Below are 23425 nucleotides of genomic sequence, written 5' to 3'. Positions count from 1 at the left end.
TATATATATGTATATATATATATATACACACACACACACACACACAAACCATATCTGGATTATGAAGTAGCATATGTAGGCATAATGCAAATATTTTTAGTTAATTAATTTATCTGAATTGTTGTAGGTTGAACTATATGTTTTAATATTGAACATTATCTATTTCAGTTGTAATACCAGTTGTTATTGTTTTGGTGAATGTCTTTTTCTGAGATCATAAAAAGTGTGCCCCTTATGAAAATGTAATCCCCCACCATTATATACATGTTCTGGCAACGGCCCTGCCATCCAAAATGTAGATGAGTTTGTTTCTTCATCTGAACAGATTTGGAGAAACTTAGCATTACATCACTTGCTCACCAATGTATCCTCTGCAGTGAATGGGTGCCGTCAGAATGAGTTCAGACAGCTGATAAAAATATAAAAATAATCCACAAGTAATCTACAAAACTCGTTTATCAATTAATGAAAAACTGCACATTTTTAAGAAACAAATCCATCATTAAAGCCGCTTCTGGGTGAAATAAGAGTCCATAATCTAATCAACCCATCCCAGCGTGTCGATGTACAGCCATATCGCACTGCTACGAGTGTGATATTGCATTTATACAACATATATGATGGCACAAGTGTGTAAATACATAAGAAACAACAGTGTGTTTTTAAAAACCCTCTTTTGTGCAGAACTACTTCCTTCCGCCACAGATTCAAATCTCAAGTTGACATCTGTTAAGGGTGATTTCCAATGACAGTGCTGCTCAATGCATTTGTTGGCTGTGTCAAATAACAAATAATAGATTAATGAGATCAGAGAGTGGCCATTCGATTTACACAAATGGATTACAATTCATGTTTAACCACTATAGAGACATCAGAGTCAGCGGCAAATTCCAGAGGATCTGGATGAGTTGAGGCTATGAAATGGCTCTGAAAACATAGAAGCAAATTTTCAAATAGACAAACTTTCTAAACAAACCGCATATTTGAAGTCTAAACAAGTACATTCTGGCATAAAATACTCTTAAAACTACATTCTTTGACACAAAAACAGTATTATTTATAAAATTATACTGGATTGAGGGGTCCTCCATAATGCTCACTGTGAGAAATAGTGTAAGCGTAGTGATACAAACAGTGAAAGGGTGAATATCGCACTCCTCCAGCCAATCAGATTTAAAAGACCAGAAAAAAACTGTTGTATAAATATACTGTATATATACAGGTCATTTTTTGCCAGGACATTATCCATTAATTTTAAGGACATTTCTGTTAACCCTAATACACAATGAAGTGCAAAATTCAAAATACAGATAAAACACCTGTTAAAAAAAAAAAAACGTACATTGTACCCTATTTTTACTCGTTTTTTTTAGAGTGAATATTATGGAAGGTAGACTCAAACTTCAGCTGGAAGCAAGTTGTTGTTTTTTATACAAACATGCCACTTTTCTCTTCTCAAGATGTTAATTAATGTACTGGAATCATGTGAATTACTTGTGGATTATTGTGATTTTTTTAGCAGCTCCAAATCTGTTGCAATGAAGAACCAAACACATCTACATCTTAGATTTACATTTACATTTATTCATTTAGCAGATGCTTTTATCCAAAGCGACTTACAATTTGGGGAATACATCAAGCGGTTCATCTTAAAGAGACAAATAAACACAGGAAGTGCTCGTAATACCAAGTTCAAGGCATTGTTCAAATAAGTACAAGCTTTTCGGATAGAGGTGGGAAGATCATTCCATCAGCCAGGAACGGTGAATGAAAATGTTCTGGAAAATCATTTTGTTCCTCTTTGTGATGGTACCACAAGGCGTCGCTCACTAGTGGATCTCAGACTTCTGGAGGGGATGTAGATTCGTAAGAGTGAGTAGAAGTAGGCGGGTGCTGAGCCTGTGGCTGTTCTATACGCAAGCATCAATGTCTTAAACTTAATGCGAGCTGCAACCGGTAGCCAGTGCAGGGAGATAAAGAGAGGTGTGACGTGGTCCCTTTTGGGCTCATTGAAGACCAGTCGTGCCGCTGTATTCTTAATCATTTGTAGTGGTTTGATTGTGCATAATGGAAGTCCAGCCAGAAGAGCATTTCAGTAGTCCAGCCTAGAAACGACAAGGGCCTGGAAAAAAAGGTTGTGCAGCATGCTCCGTTAGGAAGGGCCTAATATTTCTGATGTTGTGCAATGCAAACCTGTAAGATCAAGCAGTTTTTGCAACGTGGTCTTTGAAAGTCAGCTGGCCATCAAAGATTACACCAAGATTCCTGACTGAACTTGATGGGGTAATTATTGACGAATCTAACTGGATGGTGAAATCATGCTGTAGAGTTGGAGTGGCAGGGAAGACAAGGAACTCAGTCTTTGCCAGGTTGAGCTGTAGGTGATGTTCTTTCATCCATGCTGAGATGTCCGCCAAGCAGCCTGAGATCCGTGCAGCTAGCGTTGGATCATCTGGTTGAAATGAAAGATAGAGCTGTGTGTCATCAGCATAGCAATGGTAGGAGAAGCCATGTGCCTGTATGATAGGTCCCAGTGTAAATGAAGACGAGGAGGGGTCCAAGAACTGATCCCTGAGGAACCCCAGTGACCAGTTGATGCCTCAGGGTATTTATATTTTCTGCTAATTTTCATTTTTACATGAACTATCCCTATAAGAACTGTTCAGGGACTGTTGAAGAACCCAAAATGGTTCTTCTATGTCATTATTGAGGGGAAAAAAAATATTTGTAAGAATGTGCTTAAAAATACGCCAGACAACTCAATGTAACTATGGATTAGAAGAACAGTTATATTTGTGGCTAAAAGCAGCTCTTTAAAGTCAAGATGAAACAGCATTCACAATCCACTTTACTTCCATAAGCAAAACTATTAAAATAAAATTATCTGGAGCAAGTTATCACATATTAATGAAAAATGGTAAAGACATTCTTTTTTTTAAATAATATAAATTAATATTAATTATATTAATCATTGACAAACAGATAAAAGTGGTGTAGCTTAAATAGAGTCCATTATTATTATTTCATATTTCCATATTGATTTGTAAATGAGTGATTTGAAAAGTAGGGGGATGCATTTCAGGATGGACACTGATTTGTGGGGTGAACAATACAGATATTTCCTAATGCCACCCAGTTATGATGGTTACTTTGCCCCACTGAAGAAGAGTGTGAGGAAAGTGTTTGTTGCCTAACCTGCCTTTAGACTTTGTGAAACAGCACATATGGAGATGACTTGATCAGATAATGAGGACAGCACAGCATTAACATCACCATTATCTGTTTTTGTGTCATTTGACATTGGTATGGCATACGAACGTACGTGAGCGAGCCTCCGCACCAAACGCTGATTGCGTGTCTGTCTACAGGCGAGGAGAGCGATAACATCTGTGTAATTTCAACATGATGACGGGCCCCACGGGAGCCAGTGAAGGAGATGATCTGAGTTGAGCTAAGTACTATTAATCGTTTAATTACCACTGGCTGATTCAGTCCATCAAAGCCCTCTCCGCATCGCCTCATACAAATTCATCCATTATGAGGTCATTCATGCCCTCGTCAATCAAATCGCACACCACCCCCAACACCCAACCAGCCGTCGTACCAGCTTGTGTTTTTACAGTGCGCAACGACTAGGTGACATGAAAGAACAGTCGCTCTTGTCCTATTCAGTGCTACACTCAGTGAGCCAGATGGCTGTGTTGGTTTACAGCAATATGTTTAATAATGAGGCCTATTATGACTGGAGATTAGCGCATAAGCCTCGGCACAAGGACGGAAGATTCATTGAGGATATTTGGATGAAACAGACGGAGGCCAGCGTCTGTGAGGATGAAAGAATGTAGTTGTTGTCGCCTTTGTCTCTCATCTGTTGACTGAATATCACCCATCACTGTGCAAGAGCTGCATTACAAAACACGATATTCCATCTGCATTCATTGTAGCAATATCGCCTCTCAGTTCATAATTGCTTTCTTCTCCACACTCCAAAGGTATTATAATTGCTTTTATTTTATGTGAATAGGAGAGCGTTCGCTCTTAGGATTTGTAAACTATGTCCAGAGTAATGCTCTCTATGCTTCACTCACTTGCTTCTCCTCGAGTGATATTAGTCTGCAGATCACTGACTTCTTAACTTTCCTTGCAGGTTCCCTGGATGTGATTCATTTGTTTATGCAAATGCAATCATAGAACGTAGGACTTTTAGGTTAGCAAATAAGAAATAGCAGACAGAGTATCTGTGGCTATAGGCTCACATAATCGATTTAACAGATGCTTATCAATGAACCGTATCATTGATGTCATATGTGACTCAGACGCAAAGCAAGCTGTGAGGAATAGAATTCAGTGGTTGGACTTAATGTAACTTGGTTTTTATCTTTCAGCCAACAAAAATACTTCTAATACTCTTGTCAAAAACTTTGAAAGCATGGGTTGTGAAAATGATATTTAGGACTATATAGCAAACTGTATCTATAGCTCTCCTTTTCATTCACAGCAAATAATATATGGCATCTACCATGAATAAGGTCCATTAAAAAAAGCTTTATTTCAAACAATTCAGAAGGTTTTTTAGCTATACATATTCACTTTATTATATTCATTTATTTAGCAAGTAAGCTTTAAACTGATCAAAAGTGACAGAAGGGACATATATGTTTCAAAAGATTTCTATTTCAACTAATTGCTGCTCTTTTGAACTTTCTATTCATCAAAGAATCCAAGCAGCACAACTCTTTTCAACATTGATAATTTAACTAGTCAGCATATTAGAATGATTTCTGAAGGATCATGTGACACTAAAGACTGAAGTAATGGCTGGTGAAAACTCAGCTTTGCCATCACAGGAATAAGTTACATTTTAAAATATATTCAAATAGAAAACAGTTATTTAAAATTATAATAGTAGTTTTTACTGTACTGTATTTTTGATCATATCAATGCAGCTTTGGAGAACATAGACTTCTTTAATATGTTTGAACGGTATTTTATTTATATATACACACACACACAAACACACGTTAACACATAATTAATTTGTGTTCTCTTACAGCCCGAATTAACTAGGCTGTCAGATTATTTCTTTAAGCTGTATCTTGGTGGGTGGTTTTAACAGTGTTTTCTAAGTACAGAAAGGTGTCCTCTGGCAAGCAACGACCTTGTTGTCCCAGATAATGTTTTGATAAGGACATACCTGCTCTACTACATCCTGCCATCGCCTCCACTAACTCGCCCACACTGCCTCTCCATTCTGAACCTCTCTTGAGGATAAGGAGACCAGATTTCAAAACCACACAATATTTAAATTAACAGATTGTAGGCTACACCTTACCAACTAAGGTGCCTTATAAGGCATGTGCTAATTAAATAATTTATGCAAATAACTGTACAAAGTAGCTGCTGTTTATTTTAATATTGACTAACTATAATATAAAAAAAACTGTGTATACTTATATACCTTTACTTAAAGGGGTCATGTGATGTTGCTAAAAAGAACATTATTTTGTGTATTTGGTGTAATGAAATGTGTTTATTCGGTTTAAGGTTAAAAAAACACATTATTTTCCACATACTGTACATTATTGTTTCTCCTCTATGCCCCACCTTTCTGAAACGCATCGATTTTTACAAAGCTCATCGGTCTGAAAAGCGACGTGTGCTCTGATTGGCCAGCTATCCAGTGCGTTGTGATTGGCTGAATTCCTCAAGCGTGTGATGGAAATGTTACGCCCCTCACCATACTGTGATGATGCCCTGTCCGGCCGGAGCGACGAGACAAAAACATGAAAACCCATTATAAACGAGGCATTTGTTGCATCCAGTGGGGACATAATTACGGATTATAATGGCATATACTGTCTTTTTACGTGTTGTATCACGTCGCGTAAACATAAAACCATGTCTGCATTTGTGATCAGAGAAATGACAAACAACAAGTGCTACTCTACACTGCTCAAAACTCGCGTTTGAATCGTCAGTGGCAAATTCTTTAAATATGAAAAACGTACTTACAGTCTGTGAGTCAGAACAGCCGGCATTGTAGTCTACTCTCCCAGGATCAGGAAACAGTCCTCCATAAAATGCGCTGGACACATCTGAATATTTGGGTTGAAGTGTTCTGTAACAGTGTTGTAAATACAACTTAACCACTGATTTCTAGTCGTGTCCTCTTTTGGAAGACCAAACAAAGTAATTTCGCTTTCACAACGAAACACAGCGTCACACACGGCGGGCTTGAATGAGCGGAGGCCGGAGGCCTAGAGTGAGGAACGGCCGGCGGGTTAGAGGGAGCGGAGGCAAGCGTGCTTGCGGCAACCACATGTGACGACCCCGGGCTGGACTCCGCTTCGTCCACGGTGAAAGCCGATTCGGTGATCCACAGCACGAAGTTGATGTATTTCCTCAGCGACCAGCACGGATCAGCTCCAGGCATGACGAAGCAGATATCGTCCTCTTTTGGAAGACCAAACAAAGTAGTTTCGCTTTCACAACGAAACACACAGCACCTTCACGACATGGCGGCGGCAACACTAATACTACAGCGAGAAAAAAAGTTACGCCTTCTTTCTTTGCGTGAACATTTGGGCGGCGTTATGTAAATCATCCCACATAGTGACGTAGACATGTGGGGGCGTATTAGAACGAGCCGTTTTAGGTAGGCGTGGTTGACTCTTAACTTTTATAAAGAATATCTCTTTAGATTTGAGACATTAGTCTTTGCAACTTTACAGATCTTCTTTATGCACCAAGAGCTTGTAACACTCCAATTGAAAATCGCATCATATGACCCCTTTAACAATAAAACTGCTAGAGAATTATTATAAAAAAAGCTCTATTTACAGCTACATGGTTGTAGGGTTAGAGAGAATACCAACATTTATAATGTATAAACTTTCAATGATTTTGATGCCGATAAAAAATTTAGATATCTCTGAGATATTAACATATAACATGTGTTGGCCATTCAATTTCCTTAAAAACATGTGATTAGACAAATTTTGCAATCCTTCCTCGCAAGTAAGAGATTTTGAGTAGCATCTGTCAATTAAACTTTAATTGGAAAATGACGTTTGATTCCCTTCCACGAATTGGTTCAAACTGTATTCATGAAGTGATTCAGAATTCTGAATCGATGATTAGTTTGCATCAACTCTCTAACATTCACAAAAGTTTCTGTGTGACAGTATTAAAATGTTTAAGTAATTTTTTTAATTAATTTTGGAGTATTTTTACATTGGTTTAAATAAATGATTTAATTTTAGAAACGTTCTTCTTTTATTCACATAGAGAGAAAAGGATTGGAAAACATGTCTTGATTATTTTTAGTTAAGTTTTTATTTTACTACTTGCAATTAACATTTGGAATTTACTTTGGAATTAAAAATCAACTATTAAACCTTTCAAAGCAAAAACAAAGCATACCGAATATCATTAAAAAGCTATACCTGGCACTATTTTTTTTTTACTATGGTGCGAATGTAACCAAAATATAACAACATAGAGTTAATGTACGCATAAACTCATGTATAAAACAAATTGATATGCATTACTGAGAGTACAGACAATTTGAGAAGTCAAAAGTTTTATTGTGACTCTTTAGCTAGTCATGGCACAGCTGCAATGGCTGAGCAAGCTGAATGAGTCAGAGCTGTAACCACTTTGAGAATTCGAAAAGTTAAATTTCCGGTTTCTTTTCATTTACATGGGTAGCCAGCTCCCCACTCAGCCATTATTCTACAGCCACTTTCATTTTAATAAAAGAATAGATTCCATTTGATTGTGTTTCAGCAGAAGTCATTGAGAGCGTTTAAATGGCGACATCAGTATGTTGCTCCCCATGCATATCCGCGTTTTAGATGAAGCTAATTGGATAACCACGGCAAGTTAGGTGCTAAATTGCTTTTTTCAGGTAATGAACTTCTTTTTTTAGTCAAAGCCAACCAGGGCAGTGCTCACAATTACATGACTCACGGATCTGATCAGCCTTCTTCCCACTTCTTCCAAAAATTCTTGAAGGACAGAATAGTAGCATATGACCCCAAAATCCACACAGTACTGTAATTTAAGCAGCATTTAAGCAACACTTCTGATTGATTTATACTCACCATGTGACCAGTAACTGTTTACACAACTGCAATTACTCGTACACTTTCCTATACCGCTCCTTGCTTGTTTTGGTTGCAACTGTCAACTTTGAACAACGTAGTGATTAAAAATGAGTTAAATACTGAGTCAGAAATTGTGTAGCTTTTATGGTAAATTATGTTTATCTCTCTTACATACAAATACGCTGATAAATCATTTCATATAAGATAACTTCCTAGCATACTTAAACACATGCATATAGTCTTTAGTTGTGACGCATCTTTGATGTGTGACATACAAGACAAACATCCACTTTTGACTTCTTTACTTTCCTTCCTTCCTCTTTTTCATTTTTCTTACTGCCATCTGGACTTTTTCATCCAACACATCCATTTTTATTGATCTGATATGAATGGAAAAAAGATGGCAAAATACAATAGAGACTGCGAGAATGATAAAGCGACTGAAAAGGACAGAAGATGAGAATAGTGAAAAAGTAGTAAAATTTTGTGGAAGAGGGACAAAAAGACAAATGCAGAGAGACTCATACTGGGGGATTCGGTCAATAAGTGAAAAACAGCATGCGACTAGAAAAATCAGGGGGGACAGTGGGGAAAGGAGACGAGGGATGGAGTGGCAGGGACTGAATGGAGGAGGGTAAGAGAGAAAGAGGTACAAGGGGGGACTGGGGTAGAGGGGGATATAGAGATAGGGGTTTAGGTGACATCATAAACAGCTTGCCATTTCCACGCTTGAGCTGCACTCATTTTCAGTCAAATGGCTTTGAAACGCTTCAGCAATCACCCCTGGCTGTGAAGTAAAGGCATTTTCTGTCCTTTTAAAATTATTTTTGATAGACCACCGAAAGGACGAGTAGCACACAAGTATAATGAAGCTGATTACAGACCCGCACGCAGCAGCTCTGGCACACGGTCCTTACTCGTCTGACAGTTTAATTCCCGTGTAGTGCATGGCGTTTATGATGCGTATTCGTTTTTGTGCACTCCCACTTCCACGTTGTTTCAGGCACCAGTGTTTTTGTGACACGAAATGGCACAGCAAGCTGTTGTAAGCCTGAGGTGTTTTAATACTGTCAGAGTGCAAATGAGCAATAACAATCATGTAGACCTGATAAATGGAAAATGGAGGATGAACAGATTGATACGGCGAGAAGAAATCGCAACGGAGAATACAGAGAGATGGAAAGTGATGATTGATGCCAATGTGACGTTAAATGGGGGGGAAAAGGGCGGAGTGGGAAAGAAAATAAAAAAAGAGAGAACTGGGCGACACATAATAAATCTCAGATTTGAGCCGATGCTCCGCACTGCCACGTGCCCACACTCGCTACACAACACACTAACACGCTCTACACCCTGTGACATCACGATGACAGAGCGAGGGGTGATGTGTATTGTCCGGTGATTGGATGCCGTGTTATTCCGATGCTAAACACGCATGTGAATTTGTGTCATTTCACATTAGTAAAGTGACCTGTCGGGGGCGGGCTCTCATTTTACATTTAGAGAGAGCGAGCGAGAGAGAAACAGACAGACAAAACAGATACAGAAAAAGAGAGACGGGGACACAAAGAGACAAAGAAATATGCATGAAGCAGGTGAGTCACCATCAAACAACGGTCAAAATCAACAAAGTGGGAATTTGTTTTTTGATGACAAACATTCATTGTCATTCTTTTGGTTGTTGTACAACAGTACTCAGACACTTTGAAGTGGAGGTTAACAGATCTAACGAATTAATCTTTCTTGCTGAGTTCATAAACAAATACAGTTTGTATACACTCACACACACATATCAATAAATAAATATACACATAGACAGACATTTTCTCTTTCATCTGAGCTTCTTTGATCAATAATGTGGAGATTAAACAGGTTCAAAGAATGAAAAGAGATGAAAAAGAGCAACATCTTAGTAAATATACACATAAACTGTTTATATAGTTGGTCTATCATCCTGAGCTTTGAGGTATAGCATCAGAACGAGGATTAAAGCACACAAAACCATTGCTATAGCACAAACACACACACACAGGCCTCTGTGAGGATAACACATACACACACACACACACACACACACACAATCTCCTATCAGGCAGAGCACATAAAAGGGACAGATGTCAAAGGAGCGTGATGGGAGAAAATTGTCTATCAGAAAAGACCACAATAAAGGAATAACTGTACACGCCAATCTAAGCGTCATGGACCCAAAGATAACGTAAACGGAGACAAAAACATGGAAAATACAAGAGAGAAATTTATATTAGAGTTTAGATCAAAGTATAAATTAAGATGTACACCCGTAAGCAGTCAGCCATTTGGCAAATCCTGGTATTTACAGAGGTTTTATTCTCTCCTCTCCCCCTTGGTGAATGGCTAATGTGTGGTGTGCATGGCGTGACACAGCTGCAGTGTGCTAGTCTGTCCATCTCTGCTGGTTATTGTGTCTGAGATTAGCCTCTCCCATTCTCCCTAAAACCCTAAGGGCACTAGAGCCGAGACGATGGCCGTTATCACAGCGCGCACAGTCTTTATCTGGGAAGCTGAGATGACGAGTGAGTGCTGTCACATGCGTGTTTGGCTGCTCAGGTGCCTGTCAGTGACGAGCCCATGTAAGAAGCATGTGTGTTCATATGTGAAAGTGTGCAGTTTAGGATTTGAGTATGAGGCTTGTTTTCTTTTCTATTCATTTGGATTATTCAATTTTACTTGAGAATGTTGTTTAAATTATTTAAAATGTTTGTTTGTTTTTTTTATCACTTTTTATTATGTTTTTATTTTCAAGTATAAATATGATGATAATAATAATAAAATAGTAATATTTTAAGTATAATATAACAATTATAGTAATTATGTCATAGAATTATGCAGAGTTATTTAATGAGGTCATGAGACTTATTTTATTATTAATAAAAAAATGTGAGTATAATTTAAACTAAAAATGTAAGTATTAATATATTATAAATAATAATAATAATAATAATAATAATAATGAATACAATAAAAAACATTTTTGAAGTCTCATGGCTCTTATTATTATTTAATTTAATTATTTTACATTTATTTTAAGTATTATTATATGATATTAGGAATAGAATTCGAAACTTGAATAATAATTAATAATAACAATAATAATAGTGAATAAACAATATTAATAATAAACAAAAAATTCAGTTACTTTTATTATTGTTTTTTATTCATTATTATTCTATTCATTCATTATATTTGTGTGCATATATATGTAATATAATATTATTTTGAGGTGTTTAAAAAGGGCCATAAATTATTTGATAAATGAGCCCTATGACTTGGTTTTGAGTGTCTGTTACAATAAAATTTTACTGTACTGTTCCGATAAAATCGTCTGTGGTTTTATTACTGTTGGAGCAGGGTGTACATAATACTCCAGCATTTTCAAAAATAGCACAGGAAAGCAGTAATCCTTCAGAACAATGGTGCATAAATTAGAATTGTCCCACTGAGCAGATGTTTATCATTAGACGGGCGATGTGACTCCGTCAAGACAAGCCTGTAATGAAACACTGGCACATGTTTAAAAGATGCTTAAAGGCAGCTGAAAGCAGAGCAGTCATGATAAACATCTTTAATTTACAGAACATCTAATTCCTAAATGTTTGACTCATACACTTAATTTGGCTTCAGATTCATTATTCAACGTTTCCAAACTGATGGAGCCCCTGCCCCCCATCTACAGCCCATCTTTCTCTCCTAATCCCCCTCTCTCTGTCTTCCTTTTTCCCTCTCCATCACACACAGCCCTTACTGAAAATTAGCCCAATTTAGCCCACCCCTAATGGCCCCGGTGCCCGCCGCCCTACAACTAATGGCACTGGGTCTTTTCCTTCATTTATGACCAGTAATTAAGTCTCTGTTGTTTAAAGGCAAATTTGCACACTAAGAGCCCCAATTTTTTACAATTAATTCTGTAGTGCTCATATGACGTGGCTTTTAATTACTGTATAAAAAAAGCAAGCACCTGGGACTGCAGCCTCCTGAGTGGTTCATGATGATGTGGAGACAGATTCAGAAATTCACAAATATTTCACAATGTGCTTGCGTCTTTTATCTGGACTCTTTTATCTTGATTTTCCATGTGACATTTTTAATTAGGCATTCCAGCAACACACTAACACGCTCTACACCCTGTGACATCACGATGACAGAGCGAGGGGTGATGTGTATTGTCCGGTGATTGGATGCCGTGTTATTCCGATGCTAAACACGCATGTGAATTTGTGTCATTTCACATTAGTAAAGTGACCTGTCGGGGGCGGGCTCTCATTTTACATTTAGAGAGAGCGAGCGAGAGAGAAACAGACAGACAAAACAGATACAGAAAAAGAGAGACGGGGACACAAAGAGACAAAGAAATATGCATGAAGCAGGTGAGTCACCATCAAACAACGGTCAAAATCAACAAAGTGGGAATTTGTTTTTTGATGACAAACATTCATTGTCATTCTTTTGGTTGTTGTACAACAGTACTCAGACACTTTGAAGTGGAGGTTAACAGATCTAACGAATTAATCTTTCTTGCTGAGTTCATAAACAAATACAGTTTGTATACACTCACACACACATATCAATAAATAAATATACACATAGACAGACATTTTCTCTTTCATCTGAGCTTCTTTGATCAATAATGTGGAGATTAAACAGGTTCAAAGAATGAAAAGAGATGAAAAAGAGCAACATCTTAGTAAATATACACATAAACTGTTTATATAGTTGGTCTATCATCCTGAGCTTTGAGGTATAGCATCAGAACGAGGATTAAAGCACACAAAACCATTGCTATAGCACAAACACACACACACAGGCCTCTGTGAGGATAACACATACACACACACACACACACACACACACAATCTCCTATCAGGCAGAGCACATAAAAGGGACAGATGTCAAAGGAGCGTGATGGGAGAAAATTGTCTATCAGAAAAGACCACAATAAAGGAATAACTGTACACGCCAATCTAAGCGTCATGGACCCAAAGATAACGTAAACGGAGACAAAAACATGGAAAATACAAGAGAGAAATTTATATTAGAGTTTAGATCAAAGTATAAATTAAGATGTACACCCGTAAGCAGTCAGCCATTTGGCAAATCCTGGTATTTACAGAGGTTTTATTCTCTCCTCTCCCCCTTGGTGAATGGCTAATGTGTGGTGTGCATGGCGTGACACAGCTGCAGTGTGCTAGTCTGTCCATCTCTGCTGGTTATTGTGTCTGAGATTAGCCTCTCCCATTCTCCCTAAAACCCTAAGGGCACTAGAGCCGAGACGATGGCCGTTATCACAGCGCGCACAGTCTTTATCTGGGAAGCTGAGATGACGAGTGAGTGCTGTCACATGCGTGTTTGGCTGCTCAGGTGCCTGTCAGTGACGAGCCCATGTAAGAAGCATGTGTGTTCATATGTGAAAGTGTGCAGTTTAGGATTTGAGTATGAGGCTTGTTTTCTTTTCTATTCATTTGGATTATTCAATTTTACTTGAGAATGTTGTTTAAATTATTTAAAATGTTTGTTTGTTTTTTTTATCACTTTTTATTATGTTTTTATTTTCAAGTATAAATATGATGATAATAATAATAAAATAGTAATATTTTAAGTATAATATAACAATTATAGTAATTATGTCATAGAATTATGCAGAGTTATTTAATGAGGTCATGAGACTTATTTTATTATTAATAAAAAAATGTGAGTATAATTTAAACTAAAAATGTAAGTATTAATATATTATAAATAATAATAATAATAATAATAATAATAATGAATACAATAAAAAACATTTTTGAAGTCTCATGGCTCTTATTATTATTTAATTTAATTATTTTACATTTATTTTAAGTATTATTATATGATATTAGGAATAGAATTCGAAACTTGAATAATAATTAATAATAACAATAATAATAGTGAATAAACAATATTAATAATAAACAAAAAATTCAGTTACTTTTATTATTGTTTTTTATTCATTATTATTCTATTCATTCATTATATTTGTGTGCATATATATGTAATATAATATTATTTTGAGGTGTTTAAAAAGGGCCATAAATTATTTGATAAATGAGCCCTATGACTTGGTTTTGAGTGTCTGTTACAATAAAATTTTACTGTACTGTTCCGATAAAATCGTCTGTGGTTTTATTACTGTTGGAGCAGGGTGTACATAATACTCCAGCATTTTCAAAAATAGCACAGGAAAGCAGTAATCCTTCAGAACAATGGTGCATAAATTAGAATTGTCCCACTGAGCAGATGTTTATCATTAGACGGGCGATGTGACTCCGTCAAGACAAGCCTGTAATGAAACACTGGCACATGTTTAAAAGATGCTTAAAGGCAGCTGAAAGCAGAGCAGTCATGATAAACATCTTTAATTTACAGAACATCTAATTCCTAAATGTTTGACTCATACACTTAATTTGGCTGTGGATTCACTACTCACCATTTCCAAACTGATGGAGCCCCCGCCCCCATCTAAAGCCCATCTTTCTCTCCTACTCCCCCCTTCTCTGTCTTCCTTTTTTCCTCTCCATCACACACAGCTCTTACTGAAAATTAGCCCAATTTAGCCCATCACTAATGGCCCCGGTGCCCACCGCCCTACAACTAATGGCACTGGGTCTTTTCCTTCATTTATGACCAGTAATTAAGTCTCTGTTGTTTAAAGGCAAATTTGCACACTAAGAGCCCCAATTTTTAACAATTAATTCTGTCTTGCTCATACGACGTGGCTTTTAATTACAGTATAAAAAAGCAAGCACCTGGGACTGCAGCCTCCTGAGTGGTTCATGATGATGTGGAGACAGATTCAGAAATTCACAAATATTTCACAATGTGCTTGCGTCTTTTATCTGGACTCTTTTATCTTGATTTTCCATGTGACATTTTTAATTAGGCATTCCAGACGTTAAATGAAAAATTCCAACTAACATCTTATATTCTAATATTAACCTTAGGAATTATTACTTGTCATAGAGTAGATGGTTTTGTTTGAAGTGATTTAGTGTTGCAGCAGCAGTCCCCCAGGAGAAACCCGAGGTTAAACGCTTTTATGTTACAATTATTCTCTTGAGACCCAGCTATTCATTTTTATGTCTAGTATAGTGAACTTTTTTTTTGTAATATCTCTGAGACTATTCTTGACATAGTTTACATCCTATATAATATAATATAATATAATAATCAATAAAAGAAACATTTCCATTTCTTGAAATAAACTAAACGTTAACTAAAATAAACACTTTTTGCCAAGACAACGTTTCTCATTTTTATTTAGTTTGACTAAAACGACTAAAACTAAAATAAAAATTAATTAAAAAAATGATGTAGACATATATAAAAATTGAAACTACACAAAATGGCAAAAACATAAAATTACTAAAACTCTAACTAACAATGTAATTGACTCACAATATTAATAAAGTTTAATATAATCTTGATTATACTAAACATAACACATACTAATTACACTAATTACATAACAAATGGGCATGGTATAATAATTTGAGAGTATATTATTTCATTTTGTGAGAAAAATGAAACCACAGAGTGACACGAAACATGAACCTTGCGCACCTCTGAAACAAGTGAATATAATATACTGATTTTAATTATGCAAGAATAAAGAGTAAACTGTAAAGAAAAAAATTTAAAGCATAAAAACAAGTCATTAGAGTGTTTTACAAGAAAATAATAGTGTTTATACTTCGAAATTTCACTTTCTAGCTGTTTCTTTGTAATTGTGAAATTTACTAGCAACTTCTGAGTGAAAATTGTTTCTACGCTGTTAGTTAATTATATACAACGTCCACAATATGATATAACATAACAGTATAACATAATAATTACTTTTATATTGTTTTTAATATTTTATATGAACACAAAAACAAATAACCTTAAAGTGGTCATATGATGTTGCTAAAAAGAACATTATTTTGTGTATTTGGTGTAATGAAATGTGTTTATGCGGTTTAAGGTTAAAAAAAATTTTCCACATATGGAACATTATTGTTTCTCCTCTATGCCCCGCCTTTCTGAAACCCGTCGATTTTTACAAAGCTCATCAGTCTGAAAAGCGAGGTGTGCTGTGATTGGCCAGCTATCCAGTGCGTTGTGATTGGCCGAATACCTGAAGCGTGTGACGGAAATGTTACGCCCCTTACCATACTGTCAGGCCGTGTCCGGCCGGAGCGACGAGACAAAAACATTAAAACCCATTATATACGAGGCATTTGTTGCATCCAGTGGGGACATAATTACGGATTATAATGACTTATACTGTTTTTTTACGCGTTGCGTCGTGCCGCGTAAACATAAAACCATGTCTGCATTTGTGATCGGAGAAATGACAAACAAGTGCTACTCTACACTGCTCAAAACTCGCATTTGAATCGTCAGTGGCAAATCCTTTAAATATGAAAACGTACTTACAGACTGTGAGTCAGAAGAGCCGGCATTGTAGTCTACTCTACCAGGATCAGGAAACAGTCATAAAAACATAATGACTGTTTTTAATGACGAACATAAAATGCGCTGCACACATCTGAATATTTGGGTTGAACTGTTCTGGAACAGTGTTGTAAATACAACTTAACCACTGATTTCTAGTCGTGTCCACTTTTGGAAGACCAAACAAAGTAGTTTCGCTATCACAACAAAACAGACAGCGGGCTTGAGTGAGCGGAGGCCGGCGGGCTTGAGAACGACGCGGCCGGCGGGCTTGCGGCAACCACATGTGACGACCCCGGGCTGGACTCCGCTTCGTCCACAGTGAAAGGCGATCCACAGCGCGAAGTTGATGTATTTCCTCAGCGACCAGCATGGATCAGCTCCAGGCATGACGAAGCAGATATCGTCCTCTTTTGGAAGGCCAAACAAAGTAGTTTCGCTTTCACAACAAAACACACAGCGCCTTCATGACATGGCGGCGGCGGCAACAACAATACTACAGCGAGAATCAAAGTTACGCCTTCTTTCTTTGTGTGAACATTTGGGTGGTGTTATGCAAATCTTCCCACATCGTGACGTAGACATGTGGGGGGTGTTAGAATGAGCCGTTTTAGGTAGGCGTGGTTGACTCTTAACTTTTATAAAAAATATCTCTTAGGATTTGAGACTTTAGTCTTTGCAACTTTACAGATCTTCTTTATGCACCAAGAGCTTGTAACACTCCAAAGAGAAAGGAAAATTTTAAATTGCATCATATGACCCCTTTAAAACTAAACACTTTATGTAAACCTAAATGCTGAAACCTTTTTTGTTGGGCCTCAGAGAGGGTTATAATGTAGCTGGATTGAGATCAAATTAACTCTCCAATTTCTGGATTACACCTGTTTGGGAATCTTGGCAGCTAACTACTAACTAAAAGTAACATCTGCTTATTTACATATTCAAAGAAAGCTAATTATGAAAGCAAGAGCCATCCTCAACACAAAATGCCAACGAGCAACGTGCGTTCGCATGTCGTTTCACTGGCAGCATTTTTAGACACTATTCTTAGAATTCAATAGAAGCTTAACTTCCAGCTAATTGACTTAATTGCTTATCCTCGTACCTCAAAATTAGTATGATCTCAGACCAGAAGTCCTTTTTGTGCATTTGTGCGAGTACAAATTGAGTATGTCATTTTTAGTTACTGAGTCAGAACGTCATAGTCATCAGCATATGAGACATGACAGGAATACCTGAAAATGTGTAGCGAGGCAAAAGTGTATCCATGAGTCAGACTCTAAACACAAAGCACACAGCCGCTACAACACCAACAATTCTTTAAAAACTTGTGTTGTATTATTAAATTACATTTAAGATAAAGCAGCAATTGTTTTACCAAGATGTACACTCTTAAAAATAGTTCTTTATTTGCATCTATCGTCCACAAAAATGGTTCTTTTAAGAACTGTTCACTATAGCAACTAGATACCAGGGCGGTCCCCCGAGAACTAAATTTTGCCCTATAGGGCCCCCTATTTTCCTGGTTGCATTTGCATCACCAGTAGGAATTTGTGAGTGACGTAAGCCAGCCGACAGTGACGGCATTCACGGCATTCAACAACGCCAGCAGCTGGAGGATAGAGAAGTACCTGGACTTCAGCATTAGTCCATCTATCGCTGTTTTCTATGTTCGTGGAATTAGTTTGTGGAGTAAGTGTATGTAAACTGTGTGTTTATACAGCTTTTTAAAAATGGCATGTAGTCTCAGCCTGAGAAGTCATGCCAATGGACCATTGGCTGAACATCTGATGCATATGGCACACAAAATTAGGAACACTTCAGGAGTTTTGAAGTCATCATCTGATTGGTTGAATTCTACAGAATTTCCTGGGAGGTATGTGTGTTGCGTTCTTTAACGTTCCGTCTGGAAACAAAGATGAAGAAGGACACAGTCGTCGTGTTTACAGCTGTGACAATGCATGCTTATCGGGATCAACTAAACGCTAGATTTTCAAAAGTATGTGAAATATGTAAAGTTCACGACACAGACTCTTTAAAATACATCCAAGAGCTTTACACACTGGTCTGTTATTGTGGGGACATTTCACATCCCTAAACATGATGCGCAGACAACAAGCCTTCATCATTAACCCTGGCACAATATTAAGAAGTTATAGTGATACAGTAATCACACATAGAAGATCCTTGACTAAATGGTATAAGCCCCACAAAACATTCTGGGCAAAAAAACGGCCAATTAGATGGAAGGAGATGCCTAAAGTGGTCAAACAGAGTTTCATTGTTTTTATGTGACGGTAAGGGACGAGTTTCTCTCAAATAAGGAGCTTTCACACCGGTTGGTTATAAAAACCAGCCACTCCTCTGAGAACTTAAATCTCCCCTAGGGCCATTTTCCTGGTTTCCATTCGCACCACCAGTAGGAAGTGAAGTAAGGCGACCGACGACGACGTAATTTAAGTGTGTCATTCAAACTCTACAAACGGCTGAACAGATAACAGGACATTTCAACATGTAGAAATCTACTCTTGAAAGTTGCACGAAATCAGCCAATCTGATTAGAGCTTGCCAGATCAAGAAAGTGCTAACCAGTTTTTCGTTCAGTAGGCATCAGATGAGCAGATATTCAATGATTTAACTCTCTGAGGCCATGGAATTCAAGTTGTGATGAAATAGAAGTAGTAACAGATCTTTTCTTTCATATAGTGACATACATTTGAATGAAAAGATTATTGCAAACAAAATTGCTGATTGAATGGAGGTGCATCTGAATGCAAGTTTGCAGTCGTTTGTAAGAAAACAGTGGACTAAAATGGATTTTAATTGGATGTCACCAGAGAGAAGTCATAAGATCTACAACGCGCGTTCATTTCATGCCAACTCAAAGGCCTTCTGTGCTGAAAGCAAAGTGACTAGTACCAGTAACTGAGCATTTCACTACACAATTTTGAAAGGTAATATCTAAACCTGAACGCCCTTGGAGCCTCTACACATGGCATGAGTGTAGACTGGTGTATTTTGACCCAACTATATGACATGAATCATTCATGCATAATTGTGGAGCACACTGTTTTAAGTTAGTAAATGTCCTCTAGTAGTATAACCATATCCGTGTTCTTCAGAATGAAGCTCATCATCTTTATCTGTGTCCATCCTGCTCTGTAGACATTCAGACCAGAGAAGCTCTGATAAAATACCACCATCGGATCAGTGAGCCTGATAAATGTCAGTAAACTCAAGTTTACTCGAGTCAAAGACATAACTTTGGGGAGAAAAACAGGATGGTATTTAGAGGCAGAAAATAGAAGCACTCTGTACTCGATGGAAAAGATAATCCACAAAGTATATATGTACACAAAACTAGTGACTGATGTTGTATCGTCAACTTTCTAACTATAATTTGTAGCCAGCAAAGTTTTTAGATAGTTAATCTCAATATTAACACTTAATAAATGTAGAAATAGGTTTATGGGGTTTCTCCTACGTTTCCTACAATCGTTTTAATAAAGGCCTTGTATAATAGGCTTAATATACTCAAAAAGAAAAAAAGAGTCTAACTGCCTGCAGTGAATTATGCATAATTATAATCATGCAATTTAAACTTAATTAAATCTAATTAACTTGAGTATAATCTTTATGGTGATTTGCTATGTAATGTAACATCAATTCTCTATACTTCAGCCTCAAGCATTTCTGCTCCACTCAGTGCTTATCTGACATTATCCAATTCAATAATAATGGTTGCCTACAACTATGGGAACTTCTAATATAAAGTAAAGAAATTAGTATTATGAATGCTAAAGTACATTTATAAAAAGTTTACAGTTTCTGATGCAACATGAGTTTTACACTCAGGGAAAGCATTTTTACACTTTTAAACCAAAAGAGTGTTTTATTCACAAAATATTAGTAGGCTATCAGGGAAAATTATTCTCAAGTCAGTATACAGTATTCTGTCCATTGTCAGACAAGGATTTAGTATTAATATTTTGGTGTCCACTAAAAAGGGCCTAGTGATGCCCTGCTGTGAACATTTTGTCTGGTAAAGTGACAAAAAAAGTGTCTCATTGCACAAATGTGATGTCAAACAAACAACTAGCTACATAACATTAAACTGGGTGCATATAATTGTAACTCTATACTTCAAGTAAGAACATCTGTTTTATCGAGATTTTTACATGAAGTAGTTTAAAAAAATGTCTGACTGAGACGGTTTTTGCCTTTATTTTGAATTCATTGCACGCGCTTTATATCACCCGCCCCCTTTACAGCCAGTCAGATCATTTCTTGGGAAACGTGTTGGGAACAGTATCGTAAAACTTTTAAAGAATTGGCAGTGGCGTATACAGTGAGGGTGTGTGTCTCGTTACTGATAAGAACTGACAGTTATAAAGTGAGCTTGCCGGAAGATTTTCCTTTCAGCCAATGCAGCCGCCCCACAGCAAACAACAGAGGAGAAATCCATATTGATTGGAGGAAGCTGACTCAAAGACATGACCGAAGTTCACATTAGTGACACATTATTCAACTGTTGTGGTGACCAAGCATTTCTTTTCGAAAGGCCTTCAAAATGGGGGATTATACTCGCTAAATCTCCGCAGTAAACAGCTTTGTGTGTAGTGTGTGTGAGTGATTACCGGCGGTGAGTTTTCCGATCCAGAACAGGTAATTGCTTCTGACTCATATAAGACCTGCAGGTATGCTGATAAAGAGCGACAGTGCGCTTGCGCACATTTGTCAGCAAAATAAAATAATTAATTATTTACATAAATTACGAGGAATTATATAATATCGGGATGGAAAATACTTTTTGCCATACGAAACTTTATTTATTGTTTGTTTATTTTTGTGTCGGGTTCATTTTCCTTGTAGCTCTGGAGAATGGAGCGTAGGAGCAGAACTCGTGTAGCGGTGATAGGAGGCGGGCCGGCGGGGCTTTGCGCTGCCCGACACATCCTGTCCAGGCCCGAGGCCTTTGATCCACCCGTGGTGTATGAAATGACCGATCATTTGGGTGGGACGTGGTTCTATGAGGAACGAGTGGGCACATATGACAATGGGTATCCCATTCACAGCAGTATGTATAGGGACCTCAGGTAAAGAGCAATATGTTCCTATCCCTGCCGAGAATAAAAGCATCTTAAACTTGCCTTAGACTGGTCTAGCTGGTCTGATCTCCCAAATTGACAAGCAGAAGTAACACCAAACCCCATCAAAACCAACAGACTTGACCAAGTCGGGAGAACAGAGATGTTTTTTAATTATTATTATTCTGAGCAGGGAATTTATCATTTTTGTACTTTATATAACTTTATGTACTATACAATCATCTGTTTTAAGGACCAATTTGCCTAAGGAGATTATGATGTTCCCTGATTTTCCCTTTGATGACCGCCTGAATTCTTTTTTGCACCATACGTCGGTTCAGCAGTATTTGGAAAAATACTGTGAGAAACATGATATTGCTCGTCATATCAAGGTATGTGTTTGTCTTTATTCTAAGTTCTGTGTCTATAATGAAAAGGAATAGGAAATTAAGCACACTTCCATTTTTGAGCTCAGATTATAAAAAGAAAAAAATAATGCATTATCATACTTGATGTCTTAACCAATGGATGTGTTTGTTACTACATACCTCCTGTAATTTCAAGCCAATCAGATCATTGCACACTGAGATATGGGTATCCATGGGTTCACACTGTCTGGCGGCCATTTTGAAAGTTGTCTGAAAACTTTCACCAAAAGAAGAGCCCGTTAAATGTGCATCTTTTAAATATTTGTCTTTATTTTGGGTAAATTTCACTACTTACTGTAAAATTAAGAGATTCATTTTTAGACATTTGCATATTATAACCTGGAACTTAGATGTGGGAAATAATTACAGTTAGATCCAAAAGATAGTTGTAGCAACATAGCGCAGATGCTACAGAAAACATTAGCTGACTAGCTGTATAAGATTGTGTGCTACGCTAATTTATTACTTCACAGGCACTGGCTTGTCCTTTTAAATCCATAATATTATAAACTGACAGTTTATTGCTGGTCTGTGGTTTTATACTGCTGTAATTTTTAAAGGGGTCATATGATGCGATTTTCAATTTTTCCTTTCTCTTTGGAGTGTTATAAGCTCTTGGTGCATAAAGAAGATCTATAAAGTTGCAAAGACTAAAGTCTCAAATCCAAAGAGATATTCTTTATAAAAGTTAAGAGTCAGCCACGCCTACCTAAAATGGCTCGTTCTAACACGCCCCCACATACCTACGTCACTATGTGGGAAGATTTGCATAACGCCGCCCAAATGTTCACACAAAGAAAGAAGGCGTAACTTTGATTCTCGCTGTAGTATTGTTGTTGCCGCCGCCGCCATGTCATGAAGGTGCTGTGTGTTTCGTTGTGAAAGCAAAACTACTTTGTTTGGCCTTCCAAAAGAGGACGATATCTGCTTCGTCATGCCTGGAGCGATCCGTGCTGGTTGCTGAGGAAATACATCAGCTTCGCGCTGTGGATCACAGAATCGGCTTTCACCGTGGACGAAGCGGAGTCCAGCCCGGGGTCGTCACATGTGGTTGGCGCAAGCCTGCCCGCTGCTCACTCAAGGCCGGTGTGTGTGACGCTGTGTTTCGTTGTGAAAGCGAAACTACTTTGTTTGTTACTATCCGTAATTATGTCCCCACTGGATGCAACAAATGCCTCGTTTATAATGGGTTTTAAAGTTTTTGTCTCGTCGCTCCGGCCGGACACGGCCTGACGGTATGGTGAGGGGCGTAACGTTTCCGTCACACGCTTCAGGTATTCGGCCAAACACAACGCACTGGATAGCTGGCCAATCA

General features: G+C 37.5%; 2 protein-coding genes across 2 annotated transcripts in view; one reads left to right on the top strand and one right to left on the bottom strand.

Moving 5' to 3' along the window:
• Positions 1-21412, bottom strand: part of LOC107554299 (uncharacterized) — a 31119-nt gene extending 9707 nt beyond the window's left edge. The window contains exons 1-2 of the mRNA XM_016236778.1: positions 21403-21412; positions 21233-21297 (exon numbers count right to left, since the gene is read on the bottom strand). Coding sequence (XP_016092264.1) covers positions 21233-21297; positions 21403-21412 — 75 coding nt within the window. The remainder of the gene's footprint in view (positions 1-21232; positions 21298-21402) is intronic.
• LOC107554321 (flavin-containing monooxygenase FMO GS-OX-like 2) overlaps positions 20870-23425 on the top strand; it is a 9956-nt gene continuing 7400 nt past the window's right edge. Inside the window, exons 1-3 of the mRNA XM_016236809.1 lie at positions 20870-21260; positions 21468-21691; positions 21936-22074. Coding sequence (XP_016092295.1) covers positions 21477-21691; positions 21936-22074 — 354 coding nt within the window. The 5' untranslated portion in view covers positions 20870-21260; positions 21468-21476. The remainder of the gene's footprint in view (positions 21261-21467; positions 21692-21935; positions 22075-23425) is intronic.

This window comes from Sinocyclocheilus grahami, unplaced genomic scaffold, assembly GCF_001515645.1.
Source record: "Sinocyclocheilus grahami isolate Dianchi unplaced genomic scaffold, SAMN03320097.WGS_v1.1 scaffold497.1, whole genome shotgun sequence".
In the NCBI taxonomy this organism is placed as follows: Eukaryota; Metazoa; Chordata; class Actinopteri; order Cypriniformes; family Cyprinidae; genus Sinocyclocheilus; species Sinocyclocheilus grahami.
Note: the sequence above shows the minus strand (reverse complement) of the source record. Positions and strands in the feature narration are given on the sequence as shown.